We start from the raw sequence: 15821 nt of genomic DNA on the forward strand, positions 1-15821 counted from the left end.
AACCCCCTTTTAAACCGGTTCCAGGCTCGAACCGGTTAGGGAACCGAACTGGTTCTCCCACCCTCGGACCCCTAACCTATCTAACCGGTTCTTACCGGTTCCTACACTGTAACCGGTTACAGTGTAAAAAATTTTTTTTTTTTTTTTCATTTTTCGTTTGCGATTTGGATTCTAAACTACGATTCGTATTTGTATAGCATGAAAAATAAACAAAACAATTAACATAAAATTCATTTTATTTACTTTAAGAAGTTCAAAAAAAAAAAGGTTACATGTTTTAAAATCTTCAAAAACAAACTAACAAAACATTAAACTTATAAATATAAAGTTGTGACATATTATTTCTAGAAAAGTCTTCTTGTTCGTCGTAATTATTGAGCGGCGACTTCTTCCTCGGAATTACTTGTAGAAATGCCTTCTTGTTCGTCGTGCACTCGAACATCAAGTGGTGTTTCATCTTCGAGAGTGGTTACGTGTTGAATACGATCGATTGAGTCCAAGTGATCCTTTAAGCAAATGCACATCTCCACCGACTCCGAATTTAGTCTTGTTCTTCTCACCGATATTACCCTGCCACTAAGAGAAAACGCGGATTCCGAAGCTACCGTAGAAGCTTGGACGGTTAGTAAATCACGGGCCATGGTGGCAAGAATCGGAAACTCGGTTTCCTTTACCTTCCACCAAGCCAAAACATCAAAAGTGCCATGTTCCTCTTCGGATAAACCGGTAGAGTAATCATTTGCACTATACCTTCCTAGTTCGCTTGAAGGGGTGTTACCCCTTTGTTTTTTAGCCGTTACGTTGCGAACGGTGTTCATAAGGCTAATCATGGGATCTCGTACTCTAGTAGCACTTGAACTTGATGAAGACCCCCCCCCCCCCCCGGCATAGGCATGTGTATGTTTGACCCATATTTATTTAAATAAAAGTCATACATAAATTTAAAATTCAAGTTAAAATAATTTTTTGCCTCTATTGAAAAGTTTGAGTCAATTTCATGCATATCTAAGGCTGAAAAAATTTCGTCTATCACACATTCAACCCCCGTAACATTTAACATTGGGTTTAAAGCGGCGGCGCAAGTAAAAACCGGTGGCAATTCAAGAAAGTATTTTTTTAATTTAAACTTCATTGGTAATATGATGTTTGAAAACATTGGACTTTTATTTTCAAATTCTTTAAGATTGTTAACCATTAAAAATAACTCCGAAAGAACCAAGGGACTTGTCGGATAATACGTTCCCGATAGTTTCGTAGTTGATGTTTTAAAAACTTCAAGAAAAGTCGATAAGTCATTGATAATTTCCCATTTCTCATTTGAAAAGGGGATTGCCAAATCATTCTCGGTAAGACTAGAATGAAACATTTGTAAAGTTTCTCTTTGTTCCAAAGCACTTTGAAACATTATGCAAGTGTAATTCCATCGATGAGGTACATCCCAATTAGCTCCCAAAGCTTTTCTTCCCGTATCTTTACAAAATTTTCTATAATCCATTTGTCTTTTTTTACTTTTCTTAAAAACTTCATGTATCATTAGTCTAAAATCGTTTATAACCGATGTAACCTCATCCGAAGCAAGTCCGTCTTGCACGATTAAATTAATGATACGTGCAACACACCTTGAGTGAAAAAATACACCATTGCAAATCGGCGTATATTTTAATTTTAATTTATCAACCGCCGATGTATTATTCGACGCGTTATCAAATGCCATTGAAAATATTTTATTTTCTAGTTTATAAGTTTTTATAACATAATCTAAAATTTCAAACAAATTATCTCCCGTATGTGGATACTCAAAGAGTTCGAAAGCAATGGTGCGTTTCATCATTTCCCACGATGACGAGTCTACCCAATGAGCGGTGACACAAAGTTAAGATTCGGGTAGACCATGTGGAGCCGACCAAACATCACTAGTTAAGTTTATTCCCGTATTTATATTTTCAAAATATGCAATTAGTACCTCTTTGGCCTTCTTCCACAATTTTAAACAATAACGTTTAAGAGTATGACGACTTACGTGAGTGTATTGTGGTTGAAGCGTATCTCGAATCATGGCGGTTAAGCGAGGGTTGTCGAAGTGGCTAAACGGCAAAGCTTCTTGAATCACAAACTTCGCCATACGATCTTGAACTCGATCAATTTGGTATGTAAATATTCCGCCTTCACTATCCATTTGCGTTTGTTGCGAATCGACGTTCTTTTTCAACGCCTTGTAATACGGTTTTTCGATGTGTTTCTTCAAATTTGAATTCGAAAGTGGGTTTAAATAAACCCCACAAAACTTGCATCGAGCCTTCAATGAATGGTCACTCAATTCAACCAAATCCCAATTGCACCAAATCTCTTGATTACGATTATGAGGTACAATACGAACGAAACTTGGTTCGGCGTTGGAACCTTGACCAACCGATGATTGTGAGGCAGCCATAACAACAAATATGAATATAGAAGAAGAGAAAACAAGAGATTAGAGAACTCAAAACGTTGTAATAGCGTTTTTTTTGTATTTTTTTGCGTTCGGGTTTGCGTTTTGAGTGTTGTGATGAACCCATGACACCAAATACCTATTTATACTAGTAGTGGGGTGCTTGGGGGAGCAAAAAAAACGGCTATTTTTGACCCCAACGGTCAAAAAACGGCCAAAAAAACGATTTCCAACGGCTTAATCGATCCAACGGCTAGAACCGGTGGTTAGAAACCGGTTCCGGTTCGGTTCCTACCCGCCCCCACTCAGAAACGCAAGAACCGGTCACGGATCATCGGGTTGAATCAGATAGGGTCCGGTTTCTACCAAAAATGGGTAGGAACCAGTTCGGTTCCGGTTCGGGTCCACTGGTTCGGTTCCAGGAACCGGTTTTTTTGATCAACTCTAGCGCATGGGTAGTTAGGTAATTTACTCAATTCATACTAAAATCTAGTTTTGTAGAACATTTTAGAAAAAAATATTTATTTACAATGTGCTTATGGTGTTCAATCTGGCCTAAACCAAGCAAATTGCAGGCGCTTTTTAAAATAAGAAGACACTAAACTATACTTGCACAACTTAAGGTAAAGTCACTAGCATACAAAGAACCCCAGGATAAGATAATATTTAAAACAAATTCTGTTTATATTCTTAAAAGTTAAAAGTTTGTACTTGCTTGTTCCTTCTATTCCTAATTCCCTATGTAGCCCATTCCAAAAATCACTTGAAAATTCAACTAATCAAAACTGCAAGTGTACACTGACTTGACTCATGTTGTATATTTACAGCTTCATCATCAACTGCTACTAGCAACCTCAGCCGCCCGCTGCCTCATCATCTCCATAACAGCCGCCCGCCTCCTGCTATCCGCCTGTTGGATCAGCCTTCTCAAATGTCCCCTCAGATCCCTGTTTTACAATTACAAATCAATTATATATATTCTTACTTGATAACAATAACAATAATAAAAGAAATAAAAATGTACCTGCAACGGGGGACAGTGCATGGTGAGTCTTTACAAGCGCGCGCATGAAGCTGAAGAAGATGCCACATTTTCTTGCAGAGCGGGCAACCACCGGATGCACGTATCTTGCATTGCATTCCGTGTCTGAAAAGTCCCTTCACCTTTCTACAATTTGGATACTGGCATTGACCCGCTTTGCATTGGGATGCGTGTACCAAAAGATCAAGCATCTTCCTTAGCTGCAATCAATCCAACCATGTTACAAGAAATAAGTAAAAGAAATCTTGTACAAAGGATGGCAATTTCTGACAGAACACGGAAGTAATCCGAGTCTGGGTTTACATATCTAACCAGTTTAAAAAATGGGTCATCTTCGGGTTTACCTGTTTAGTTAAATGGGTCGTGTTTGAATTGACATGCTCGTGAATGGGTCAGTTTGGTTGAGCTATTTAGTTAAAACGGGGAATGCTAGGTTGACCTGTTTAACTAAACAGATCGTGTTCCGGTTGGGTTGTTTAACGAAACAGGTCTTGTTCTAGTCGACCTGTTTAGCTAATCGGTTCATGCTATGATTGACCTGTTTAACTAAACAGATCATGTTAAGAGTTGGCATGTTTAACCTGCTTACTTAAACAGGTCGACCAACAAGCCATTTATGACCGGTTTAACCCATGTGACATTTTTAAGTGTGCGGGATAGCGTAGACGTTTTTGACACAAATAAAAATATGGGTTGTGTTCAGGTTGAACATTTGAACCCACCAACCAGACACAATTAACACTCCTAGACTATACATTACCTGAACAACTCGTAGTTGGCGGGCTTCTTTGTTTTGTGCATCGCGCTCAGCAATCGAGGTATGTTGAGTCAGCTTATGAGGATGATCAATGCCTCTATTTTTGAGATAACATGCATTGCATATATCATAATCAGGGCAGATCTCACACCGCCAACCTTGGCCCGTTTCAATATCAAGCCGACATATTATGCAATTAATCACAAATGCGGGAGCCGTTGGGTTGTGAAGATGATATAATGCCATCATTGACGAATGTTTAGCGCGTCTTAACGTATCGTATTGATAATGATTTCCTTGGCAAAGGTTAAGAAACGCTTGTCGGGTATCAAAGAACTCACTCTCTAGAATTTCGTCTCTATCTTTTGTATCGCTAGGTACATCTTTGATTTCCTTCTGCATAGTTAACACATTATAAATATAATTAAATAAGGAAATAGCCTCAAAATTCAGTTGTGCATAGATAAATGGCTGAAACCAACTGAACCCGACCAAACCAAGAAAGTTTTGAGATTTATAAAGTTTGTTCTTGGTTTAACTTTGGTGGTTTAACAGTCCGCCAGGGGCTGTTTATATCCACTTTATATATTTTTTTTAAATATTATATAACTATGCATAGTTATCAGATGTGTTCCACAAAGGCTCCGAAGCCTAGCTTAATAAAAAAGGCGCACTTAAAGAACTCAGCAAAAACCTCATGGAGCTATGGCAGCAAATAACTCAAAGGTGGCTTCAATTAACAAAGCCAAAGCATAAAAAACCAACCAAAAGCATAACTAAGAGAGCATAAAAATCCAAAAACAAAAAAAATGGAATAAAAAATACGTATTTTTAAATATATGATGAATTTATGTATCTAAACCTTCAATTAACAGAAGTAACAACAGAATTTAAAAAATCAATAATAAATATACATGCTTTACTGTTGCTAACCTCTTCTTGACTCTTTTGTTCTTGGTTTGTGATATGCATAATAACCAATGGTCGATATTTATACATTGGAGTTAATTTTGTTAATCCTATTATTTTTAGGTAAGTTGTTTAAAGTGATAAATCAAAAAAAGAATCAACTCCTTTTTATTTTTATCCTAAAATTGCGCCTCAAGAATAGAAAATCGGTGGATCATTTTTATTTTGATAACAAAAATTCAGTCTTACCATTTTGGGCTTGAAAATATTTGAAAAGAAAAAAAATATGTCAACAGTCAGACCCCAACTTACAGGATAAAGTGGATGCTTGACCCTTTGGTTAATAGGATGTTTCTCCCTCTCCTCCCGAGTTTGTTCAACTTCATAGCACCTGAAACAAACATACACAGCCATCAATTAACGTTACATATAATACAAATCTAAAAACACCATCAAAATGTTGTTACCGAGTGCAGAGCTGAAAATTTTTGCAATTGTTGCAAACCCAGCGGGTCCCGGAGACCATTAGAAGACAGCAATGAGTACATGAGTGCTGCAAGTGAACCATGATGAAATCTTCCTTCATTGGGGATATTGTTTCACCAAGCTGTAAAAAGAATAATGTACAAAATACTATTATACAAATGCACACTTGTTAAATAATATGAATCCATTCATGTTTATAATATATTTCAAGTTCCAACATTAATCAGAGTATCAGACAATCCATATTTCTACAATCAAAGAATTCGTGCCGATGTAATGATGCAATAATTATGATCTTTTTTTGAGTAATTTCATATATCCCCTTAAAAACTCGATACTATCATATTTACTGGTCAAAATTATAATATCAGATATATCCAAAATTATGACATTTATACAAGGTGAATTAAGCCCAGATCGACAAACAACAAAAAAAAACTAAATAGAATGATCAGATCTTAGGATAAACATGAATAAGGAATACACAATTTTATGCCAACCTAGCTATTGACTCTTTTCGATTAATAAACTTACAATAAAAAAACTCGATTTGATACAAAAGACAAACATCCCTAGACCTATGCTTATACGACTCAAACATAACCCGACTCAAACTCAACTTAAACTTACCTATAAACCAACTAACCATTAGCTAATCCTATTCTAACTCTAACTCAACATAAACTTACTAGATATTCCAACTAACCAATAACCTAATCCTATTCTAACTAAAACATTATCAAACCAATAAATAGATCAAACCCGATCGCTCTAACTAATAGACTAAACATTCAAATTCAAACTCTTCTTAACTGACTTTAACTCACTCTCTTTATCTCTAAATTTGTTTCTCTTTTTCACATGTGAACTTTAATCAGGATTTTTCCCTTCAAGGTATAATGGTCAAATCATATATCATAAATTGGATTTAATGATATGGGTATATATAATATTACGCAATATTTCATCTGTATATATAAAATTGCCCTTTTTTTATGAAAACATAAATTGAAGAGAGAAAAAACATCCCTATGCATCAGATAAAGAAATTTGAAATAATATCAAACTCACCCAACAAAAAAAAAACATAATATAAATATACCCAACAAAAAAAATATATATATCAAATAAACTAGTTTCCAAATTTACGATGTTTATACCTTACCTTAAAACTTGCATTAAAATGTCAGTGTTAGAAATGTAAGGAGAAAAAGGTTACATTGGTTTTATTATAAATTGTATTTTAACGAATTGGGTAAATATGAAATTTTAAGCATTTTGAATGGGTATATTAGATATTAACTTTTCTGATTGAGTAAATATGATATTATGCAAGTTTTCACCGCTATCTGAAATTGATTTAAACTAACAACATTTATACCCTTACCTTAGAACTTGCATTAATATGTCATCTTGAAGTATATAGAAAAAAGAAAGGGTATAATGATCATATTATAAATTGTATCTAATTAAATGCGTGAATAATAAGTTGAAGAAACAAATTACCCGATGCATGAGTAGCAGATCTTTAGAAGCATTTGAAGAAAGATCGGTTTGACCTGAAGCTTTAAGAGCTCGCTTTGTAATGGTCCTTTTCATTGGCCCTTTTCTATTATGTTTTCTTCCATCTTCTTCTTGACGAAGCTCAAATATTATATCCTCAGCAGCACCGGGCCAGTAATCTCCATCAAAATATGGCAACCGAGATGCGGTAACTTTAGCTCTACATTCACCCGATTGTACAAAAAAATGGTCGTACAAATTTGTCAAATCCACCACAATATTTTCCTTTGTAGCCTTTTTCAACATTGACAAATACCTGATAATAAAAATCAATAATCCACGTCAGACAGTCAGTAACAGTTCACATTTTAAGTTGAACAAATCACACAAATAGTCCTAAGGGTATTTTGGTCATGGTGCAGCTTTAGTCCCCAGGTTTCAAAAATTACAACTAAAAACCAACTCGTTGCACAAAGGTAACACCATTGATCCCTGATGTGGACCATAGAGGTAATTCCTCAAAGTTAAGGACAAAACTTGCAATATGGGTATACCACAAGAACCATATGTTTAATTAACTATTAAAAATATAAAATCAAAAATTTTAATACTAAAAAATAAAAAAAAAATATATAATTAAGAGGATCCAACACCCAAAATAAATATATAAAAATCACTTCAAATGGTGGGATTCACCAACACTTGAGTGTTCGAATATGTTACTTGTCTTTTGATTTTCAATATTCCATAAGTAATTGGGTCATTTTTTAAAAATTAAACGAAAAAAGCTAACCTTCATCCATTCAGGTACCATCAGTGTTACATTCGTTCAAACAGTTGATCTCAATTCTCAAGTTGTAATATTTAAACATGGGGACTAATGTTGCAATATGACCAAGCCACAGAGACCATATGTGTAACTAATTCATTTTAATTTAACATAACCACTTACCATTCTCTTAGTTTATCTGATTTTGGTGTCTTTTGAATTTCAGGATGGCAATATAAGATATAATCTTCACCCTTTAATGGAGGACATGCCCATATATAACAACTTGTGAACCCGCGTAACTTGCAATATTCTAGGTAACCAATCTGAGAAAATAGTAAGATTTCAGTTTTTTTATAATAATAATTTGAGATATAATTTGGAAATATATATATATATATATATACTTACCAGAATTTCATGGTATACGAATGTACGCAGAGCTTCTCCTGTAACAGTTCTTATTTCGGGCCTAAAATACTTGACGGAATCCAAATACGAGAGATAAACGCGGCGATGATTTGGCTGCTCACATTCAGCTCCAAATTCTTGAACATACATGCCAAAAAGACATACTTCTACCCCTTCGATTTTCTGGAATAATAAAACAACCTAAAAGAAGTAACAGGGTTTAGTATATTGTCAATCTTGATTCATGAACTTTAATTAAATAAATGCAGTAACACTTAAAATATTATTATTGTCTATGTGCATACCTTAGATTTATATGGAAATTCTGGTGGGTAATTTTCCTCTTGAAAAATCTCAAGGAACCGCGGTTTAACTTCCAACTTTTTGTCCACAGATGATACTACTCTGACAACAAGTGCTTCTGCTCCAGGAACCTAATAACAACATAAAGCATCAGAATTTGGATCCAGTTTGTAACTAAAAGAAAAACTGAGAGAATTTCATATATATTCAAACCAAATTTAAGATATCATATATACCCCTAGAAACTAACATAAAATATATACCCAGTTTATTGAATACAATTAAAATATGACCATATTGCCGTCATTTCTTTAAAATAACTTATATTTCATATGAACAGAATTTTCATATTAACCGAATTGAAATTGATTAATTTGATTTGAATTCGTATTCAAATAATTTGCCCACATCGAAATTCAGTTCAATTTGTATTTGAAATTAGAATCGAATTCGAATAAACTCAGTGTGAATCAACAACCATACCCAGTAAATCCCACAAATAGCAAAAACTATCAGTAGGGTCTCGGTAATATTCAAGTTAGGTTAAATATTAGAAATAACTAGTGCAGGCTGTTGACCATTTGAGCTTGGTAATGTTATAATAATGGACTTACAGATAGATATAACTAATGGATTATTTTAGATTTTGGCCCAAATATAGTATAATTTAAATTTGAATTTGCATATTTAATCGAATCGAACATTATAAATCCGTATTCGATTCGAATTCGCTTACTTGACTCGCATTCGAATCGAATTGAATTCCAACTTTTTAAAACCGAATTCGAACCTTGATAATCGAATTCGAATTGAGTCGAATTTCGAATTTTTCGAATTTGAATCGAACTTTCAGAACACCCCTATCTAAATCTCAAGACTCATAGTAGGTGCTTTAATGAAATGAACAAATCTTATATTATGAGAAAAATACGGTTGATAAATAACGGTAGATTGGTAATATTCTCACTTGTTTATAATGAAATGGGTGAATATGCTATTTTACTTAGTTTCTAGGGCTATATATGATATTTTAGAAGGTTACATTCACATTACCTCATCATAACTTTTCCCTTGAAATCTTGCTCTATCTAATCTTTCCTGCTTCAATCTTTTAAACAATCTGTTCTCTATGTGATCACTAAGAATGGTTCTTGGTAAATCTTTAGCTCCAAGAAGAGCACTCTGAGGCAGTGGAACCCGCTCACCTCTTTCAACTTCTTCCACATAACAATTAGGGCAAGTGTACTCCGCTTGACCCCCATCATCTCTCCGACCATTAAACAATGCACATATTTGATGATGCCAAGATTCACATTTGTCACATTGAACCCACTGTAAAATGATTCAAAAACATTAGACATTTATAAAATACAAAAACTTAAAACAAAGATAGCATAATAAAAAAAATACCGGTTCTTCAGGTTCCTCATCATTTTTCTTTTTCTCTAGCCTTGCTTTCAAAATATTAGTTCCATCAACACTTATCGTGTCCCCACGGGACTCGTTATAACATGGAATACAGAAAAAATGGCGTGTCTCGCCACTCCCCCAAGTGTAAAACATTGCATTTCTTTTGATGCGGGCCCCACAGGGTGAACAATATATTGGTGGTGGTTCAAAATTGAGCTTTTCAACTGCACATAACTGACAAGAGTTTTCATTCATGGAGAGCTCCATAGCTTGATTCTTTTCTACCTTTGCTTTACTCTGTAACAGAACAAATAATGAACATTATGTTTAGATTTATACAAGCGTTACCTGTTATATGAAACAATTATCTTTATATTTAGAAGCTGACCTGGCCAACCCACTGCCTGAGACCAGTTATATGCTCTCGAACCTGCTCTAGTGTGAACAATTCTGTCATCGATACTCCCTTAATCTTTGGCTTCCCAGATTTGGTCCCAGAAGATGACTCAGCAGCAAGTGCCATGTCATCCTGTTTAACCGGGCCCGCCTCTTTCTCTGCCTTAAAAAACTCTTGCTTAGGGAAACCAGTACCCTCATTTGACATGTGTGAAACACCCTCATTGTTCTCCTTAGTCATCTTTACTGTTCCTTGCATAGAACTTGTAGAAGCTTCTAGTTTAACCTCATTTTTTAAGGGTTGACACGTGTCACGATCCTGAAGGCCCTCAGATGTAGCAGGGATTAAAACGGGTAGAATCGGATTAGGGTTTTGGTTTTGACTCTGGTTTTGGTTATGGTTTTGGTTTTGGTTTTCACTTTGAGCAGCTGGTGATGGCTCGATCTTCAACCGTTTAATAGAAGGATGCAAATCTTCTGAAGTATAATCACATGAGCCATTTCCTGATGGTGGGATGTTTGTTTGGTGGACACTGTTTTGTTGCGCAAAGAGCTTTACAGGAACACACACAGGACAGCTTTCATCTTTGCATTGCTTATAATGATGAAGCAACTCCCTTGACTTATGACAACGAGGATACTGGCATTGAGTGACATCATTGCACGACACAATATGTTTACAAAGTTTCTGAACAAAAATGCATTGAATAGCAGGGCATTTGCCAGGTGAATAAACACAATTCCGAGCGTGTAGCATGAACAAAAGCCATCTTATTTGATTCCTGAACTTTGTTTGTTGGGCAGATGATGGATCGACTGGTGCATTGGCAGCCATTGATGTTTCTGAAGACAGACTATTCCTTTGAATCTGATCTTGAAAACCCTCTTCAGTTTTCATCTCATTTGATGAATTACCTAATTGTTTGTTCGGTTCTTGTAATCTGGGATGCCATTGACCACCTATCTGCTGCTGCTTCTCTGAAGCTTGTGGCATTACTACAGACATATCTTGAGAACCAGATGAAATAGCATGTAACTGACCACCTCTGGATGACTGGAATTGATGATAAGCGTGTGGTTCTGATTTAACTCTATTACCCAGATCAGATATCATCTGAGATTGCCCATATGGTAAACGTTGATTCTGCTGATTCTGTTGTCTTTGATATTGAATGAGCTGTTGCTGATTCTGTAAATGCTGAGACTGAAAGTTCATCTCCTCTGATTGATCCATCGAAGACTTCACACCTGCAGACTGATCAGAAGTGTGCAAGTTTGACTGATTAACCAGCAACGGGGAGTTTGTCCTTTGTAATGTCGATAAATTAGGGTTCATATTCATTATTGATGCAGATGAGGTTGTTGGGACAAAGAAGTTTCCTGATCCATCACCTAACAAATTTAAGATAATTCAGATCATTTTATCTCTAAAGGGTCACACGAGATGAATCAAAAGATTTAGTAAAAAAGAAAACATGTCCGAAGTCATTCAAAGTGTATTTTCAACATACAACCTACTAAATCACTTCATTCACAAATAGATTATTGTTGTGAAAACAATATTCTCTAAACGTGCAAACAAACTGAACATTCAGTGAACAGTTCATAAACCATTCAGCAGAATGTTTGTTTATTTAATAAACGTACGAACATGAAAAAAATATTTGTTCATTTAGTTAAATGAACGAACAAGGACACGTGTCTCTTTTGTTCATTTAAACTCGTTTTACAACTTTACATTCATTTATGTTTGTTTAAGTTCAATAATACATCCATTTAAACTTTTTGGCCCATTACAACTTAATCTAGTTTTAATAGCTTTTCAAGCTGAGCACATTGCTAGTCACAATACTTTTAACTAGATTTAGCTCAATAATTTAAATTCATCTATGTTTAGCTATGTTCTTTTCTTAACTGTTCATTTATATTGTTAACAAACAAACATAAATGAACATGTTCATTTTCTTAACGAACGAACACGAACAAGAAAAGTCTGTTCATTTACTTGTTCGTGTTTGTTCAATTAAAGTTAAACAAACAAACAAACAAGAACATTCTCCTTTCGTGTCCATTCAGTTCATTTACAAGCCAAATATTCTCTGTAGTTATATCTTTAACACACAATGAGCAAAAAATAGCCAAAAACGTTTCAAGTCAATCCAAAATGACCCCCCCCCCAAAAAAAAAAAGCATATATGTATGTGTGCAGAAAGAGTACCCTGAGAAACCTGTCCTTGATTTTGATCGAAATATTGTGGCATTAGTTTAGAAGAGTTTCCATAAAGAGAATCTGTCAAAAACCCTTCGGAGTTACCCAAACTATTAACCATCTGTGAACTTTTACCCATCATCCCTAAGTTACCGTTTAACGACCCATTTGGAAACCCATACGGTTTTTGAGTCAGAGTTGACCTTACCCCCCCACCCATATGACTTCCCAGGTTATGCAAGATCCTGCTGTTTTGAGCACCAGCTTGTTGCTTCTGTTGCATTGGCTGAGTCACCATTGCCGAGTCACCATTTGAAATAGCAGAAACATTATTAGTCGGCTCCATTTTCACATATGATTGGTTACTTGTGCTGTTATTATTATTATTATTAAATCCAGGAGTAGGCATCATTTGGCTGCTAATTCTTTGTCCACCACCCGGTAATGAAAAATTAGACATCGCTTGTTGAGATCCGTCTGTTAAACCTCCTGAAAAAGTGGATACAAATCTACAATTGTACATTGCTCTAATGAAAGATGAAAATATTATAAATAAACTTGTAAGAACCAGAAAGAGAATAAATACCATCAAATGACCCAGTATGCATGCTTCTAGAAGGCCCAGGGGTATTCATGGAAAAGCTGCTCTGATTGGCAACTGATGACATCATGTTATTTGAGTTTCCACTTTGTGGAATGCCAGGTGTTGGAATCATTGTTCCCATTGGAACATTAGCATTGCTTTGTTGTTGATATCGTTGATTTTGACTGCTGCCTCGTTTAAGCAGAGCTTGTAAACGGTTTGCCAGTGTTTCTAAATTCAAATAGTCCTCCTAACAGAAAAAATTACCATTAATTTAATATGAGTGTATATATATTACTGCAATATGAAGACATCAAGTGAAAATAAATCATATGTTACGTAGGCAAATAATTAGCAAACCTTTGATGTAGCATCTTTGAATAAGCCAGCCTCCAATCGTCTGACAATATCCGTTATACCTTTTGGAGGATTCTCTCGATTTACTCGCTGAATGATAAACTTATAGCTAGAACAAAATTTATATTTTTCATCAGGAAATGATCAAGAAAAAGACATCGTGTAACACTAATTCATGAAGAACATTGCAAAAAATAAATCTGAACTAAATATTAAAATTGATCTATGATGCTTCAAGATATTATAAAAAAGATGAGAATCAAGCTTTTTTTTATCCAAAATTGGGTTTCCTCGTCAGCAATTCAACATTACAAGAATGCAGAAGCAATGGTTGATTTAATGTTATTATCACATATCAAAGATACAATAAACAAAGAAGCCAATACGTAAACATTATTATCACTGATTTTCAATGATTGTTGCTTTCTCAACTTCCAAACACACTTATTAGCAACCCTTTTCTTACCAAACAGACACAAACAAAACAACAAAACACTTCATTAACCTTGTACAAAAGTAACTTAATAGAATATAAGTATTTGTAGCCTAAACAAACAAGCAAACAAACAAAGTACCAACTAAATGTTGTTGACAGTTCCTAACACGTTCAACAACTTCATCAAACACTAGTATAGTAAATTTGTGACAATCAGGCACTTTAGGCATACATAAATTCCTACACACAAAAAAACATGTTTTTCATATAAATACAATGAAAAACAACTTACATCTTTTCTGTTATAAACTGTCTTGCCTCCACAGTTATTTGAGCACGCGGCCCACCTTCAGAGTTCTGCATCATATTCTGTTGCTGTTGTATAGCAGGCAACGAAGTCCCGCCTTGATTCGAAACCTGCCTTGAGTACTGTCCTGCTATTGGAGCTTGCAAATTCATTTTTATCCTCTTGGCTTCCACAAACAATATGTTTCATAACCAGCTGTAACAGTTCCTAATACATGAAGATTCACCTTCAGTTTTAAGTCAAATGCTACAAACAGAAGAATGCCAATGTTATAATATGTAACAGAAACACAATCAATTGAGCAGTATTGATTTTAACTATTAACATCAATGATGAAATTGGTCTATTTAGAGAAAAATCAATCAAAATCAAGTTTAATCAGTCAACATTGCAAATTTCATTAAACCCTGATAAAATGTTACAATTTCATATGTATAAAGATTCACCTTCAGTTTTCCCTGATAAAAATTAATTTTTGAAGTCAAATGGTAGAAAAGAAGAATGGCAATGTGTAATATGCAACAAAAACAGAATCAATTGTGCAATAGTGAGTTTAACTTTGAACATCAATGATATAATTTGTATCTAGCCAATGAACTGTAATCAGTCAACATTGCAAACTTCACTACGCAAAACATCAAACCCTAATAAAATGTGACAATTTTAGATTAAAAGAACCTTCAATTTCAAGAAAAATGCCACAGTCAGAATAGGGGGTGTGTTATTTAACCCTACCCCGACCCTGAAAAACTCGAAAACAACCAACCCGAGCACATAATACGTAGCAATTGAGAGTCTTAACCCTTAACATGAATGATAAAAAATTGGTATCTTTTGGGGAAAATCAATGACCTTTAATCAGTAAACATTATTACAAATTAAATATGAAACCCTAATTTGCAAATTGAATTGAATACCCAAAATTGAATCTCAAAAAACCTAAATTGACGTGTAATCAAGACCTAGAATTGAATTGGATAGCTAAATTAAGCTACAGTAATCATCGTCTAGGTCAGAATCGAAGCATCGGTTGGAAAAGAATTAGGCGAAATCGATGAAATTGATTGAATTGAATGAATAATAATAATAATGAATTAAATAATAATAATAATAATAATAATAATAATGAAGTAAATACCTTGATTGATTTGTTCGATAAGCAAGGAAGAAAGCAACGTATGTATATCGACGCAACGCGACTCACCAACTGAGACAATACAAAAGCCTTCAAACTTTGTACGGCATATAGTAATAATATAATTATTATTATTATTGTAAAAATACATATGATTTACCAGGTTAAAAACACGTGTGTAACGCTAAAATTTATATCTAATCTAGGGTTCTTAAAACAAAATTATCACTTTTTGACATGTTTTTCCAATTTTTCATCTTCTATTTGTCCAGCTCTCGGATTTCTTTTTTTTTCCTTCAAAACAATCTCCGATACATAATGTATAGACTCTGGTTTCTCATCAGACATGAAGGTTAATAATACTAACAAAAACATAAATT

At 34.6% G+C, this 15821-nt stretch overlaps 1 protein-coding gene across 2 annotated transcripts; it reads right to left on the minus strand.

Annotated features, from left to right (window-relative positions):
• Nucleotides 1–3180: 3180 nt before the first annotated feature.
• On the minus strand, nucleotides 3181–15518 carry LOC143580550 (histone acetyltransferase HAC1-like). 2 transcript variants are annotated; one of them, XM_077063541.1, is made up of 17 exons: nucleotides 15445–15518; nucleotides 14292–14552; nucleotides 13567–13672; nucleotides 13210–13456; nucleotides 12633–13112; nucleotides 10407–11806; nucleotides 10019–10315; nucleotides 9662–9940; nucleotides 8611–8739; nucleotides 8306–8506; nucleotides 8078–8220; nucleotides 7129–7441; nucleotides 5604–5743; nucleotides 5449–5527; nucleotides 4231–4623; nucleotides 3453–3670; nucleotides 3181–3375 (listed from the first exon to the last, which is right to left on the minus strand). In XM_077063541.1, the coding sequence occupies exons 2-17, from the start codon at nucleotides 14456–14458 to the stop codon at nucleotides 3264–3266; spliced, it is 4704 nt and encodes a 1567-aa protein (XP_076919656.1). In that variant the 5' UTR covers nucleotides 14459–14552; nucleotides 15445–15518; the 3' UTR covers nucleotides 3181–3263. The 2 variants fall into 2 exon arrangements, with proteins under 2 accessions (XP_076919656.1, XP_076919657.1); XM_077063542.1 differs by having other exon boundaries at nucleotides 14292–14513; nucleotides 15445–15504.
• Between the last annotated feature and the right edge of the window lie 303 nt (nucleotides 15519–15821).

The sequence above is a fragment of the Bidens hawaiensis genome, unplaced genomic scaffold (assembly GCF_021521415.1).
Source record: "Bidens hawaiensis isolate Kalapana, Puna unplaced genomic scaffold, B.hawaiensis_p1.1 tig00030522_1, whole genome shotgun sequence".
In the NCBI taxonomy this organism is placed as follows: Eukaryota; Viridiplantae; Streptophyta; class Magnoliopsida; order Asterales; family Asteraceae; genus Bidens; species Bidens hawaiensis.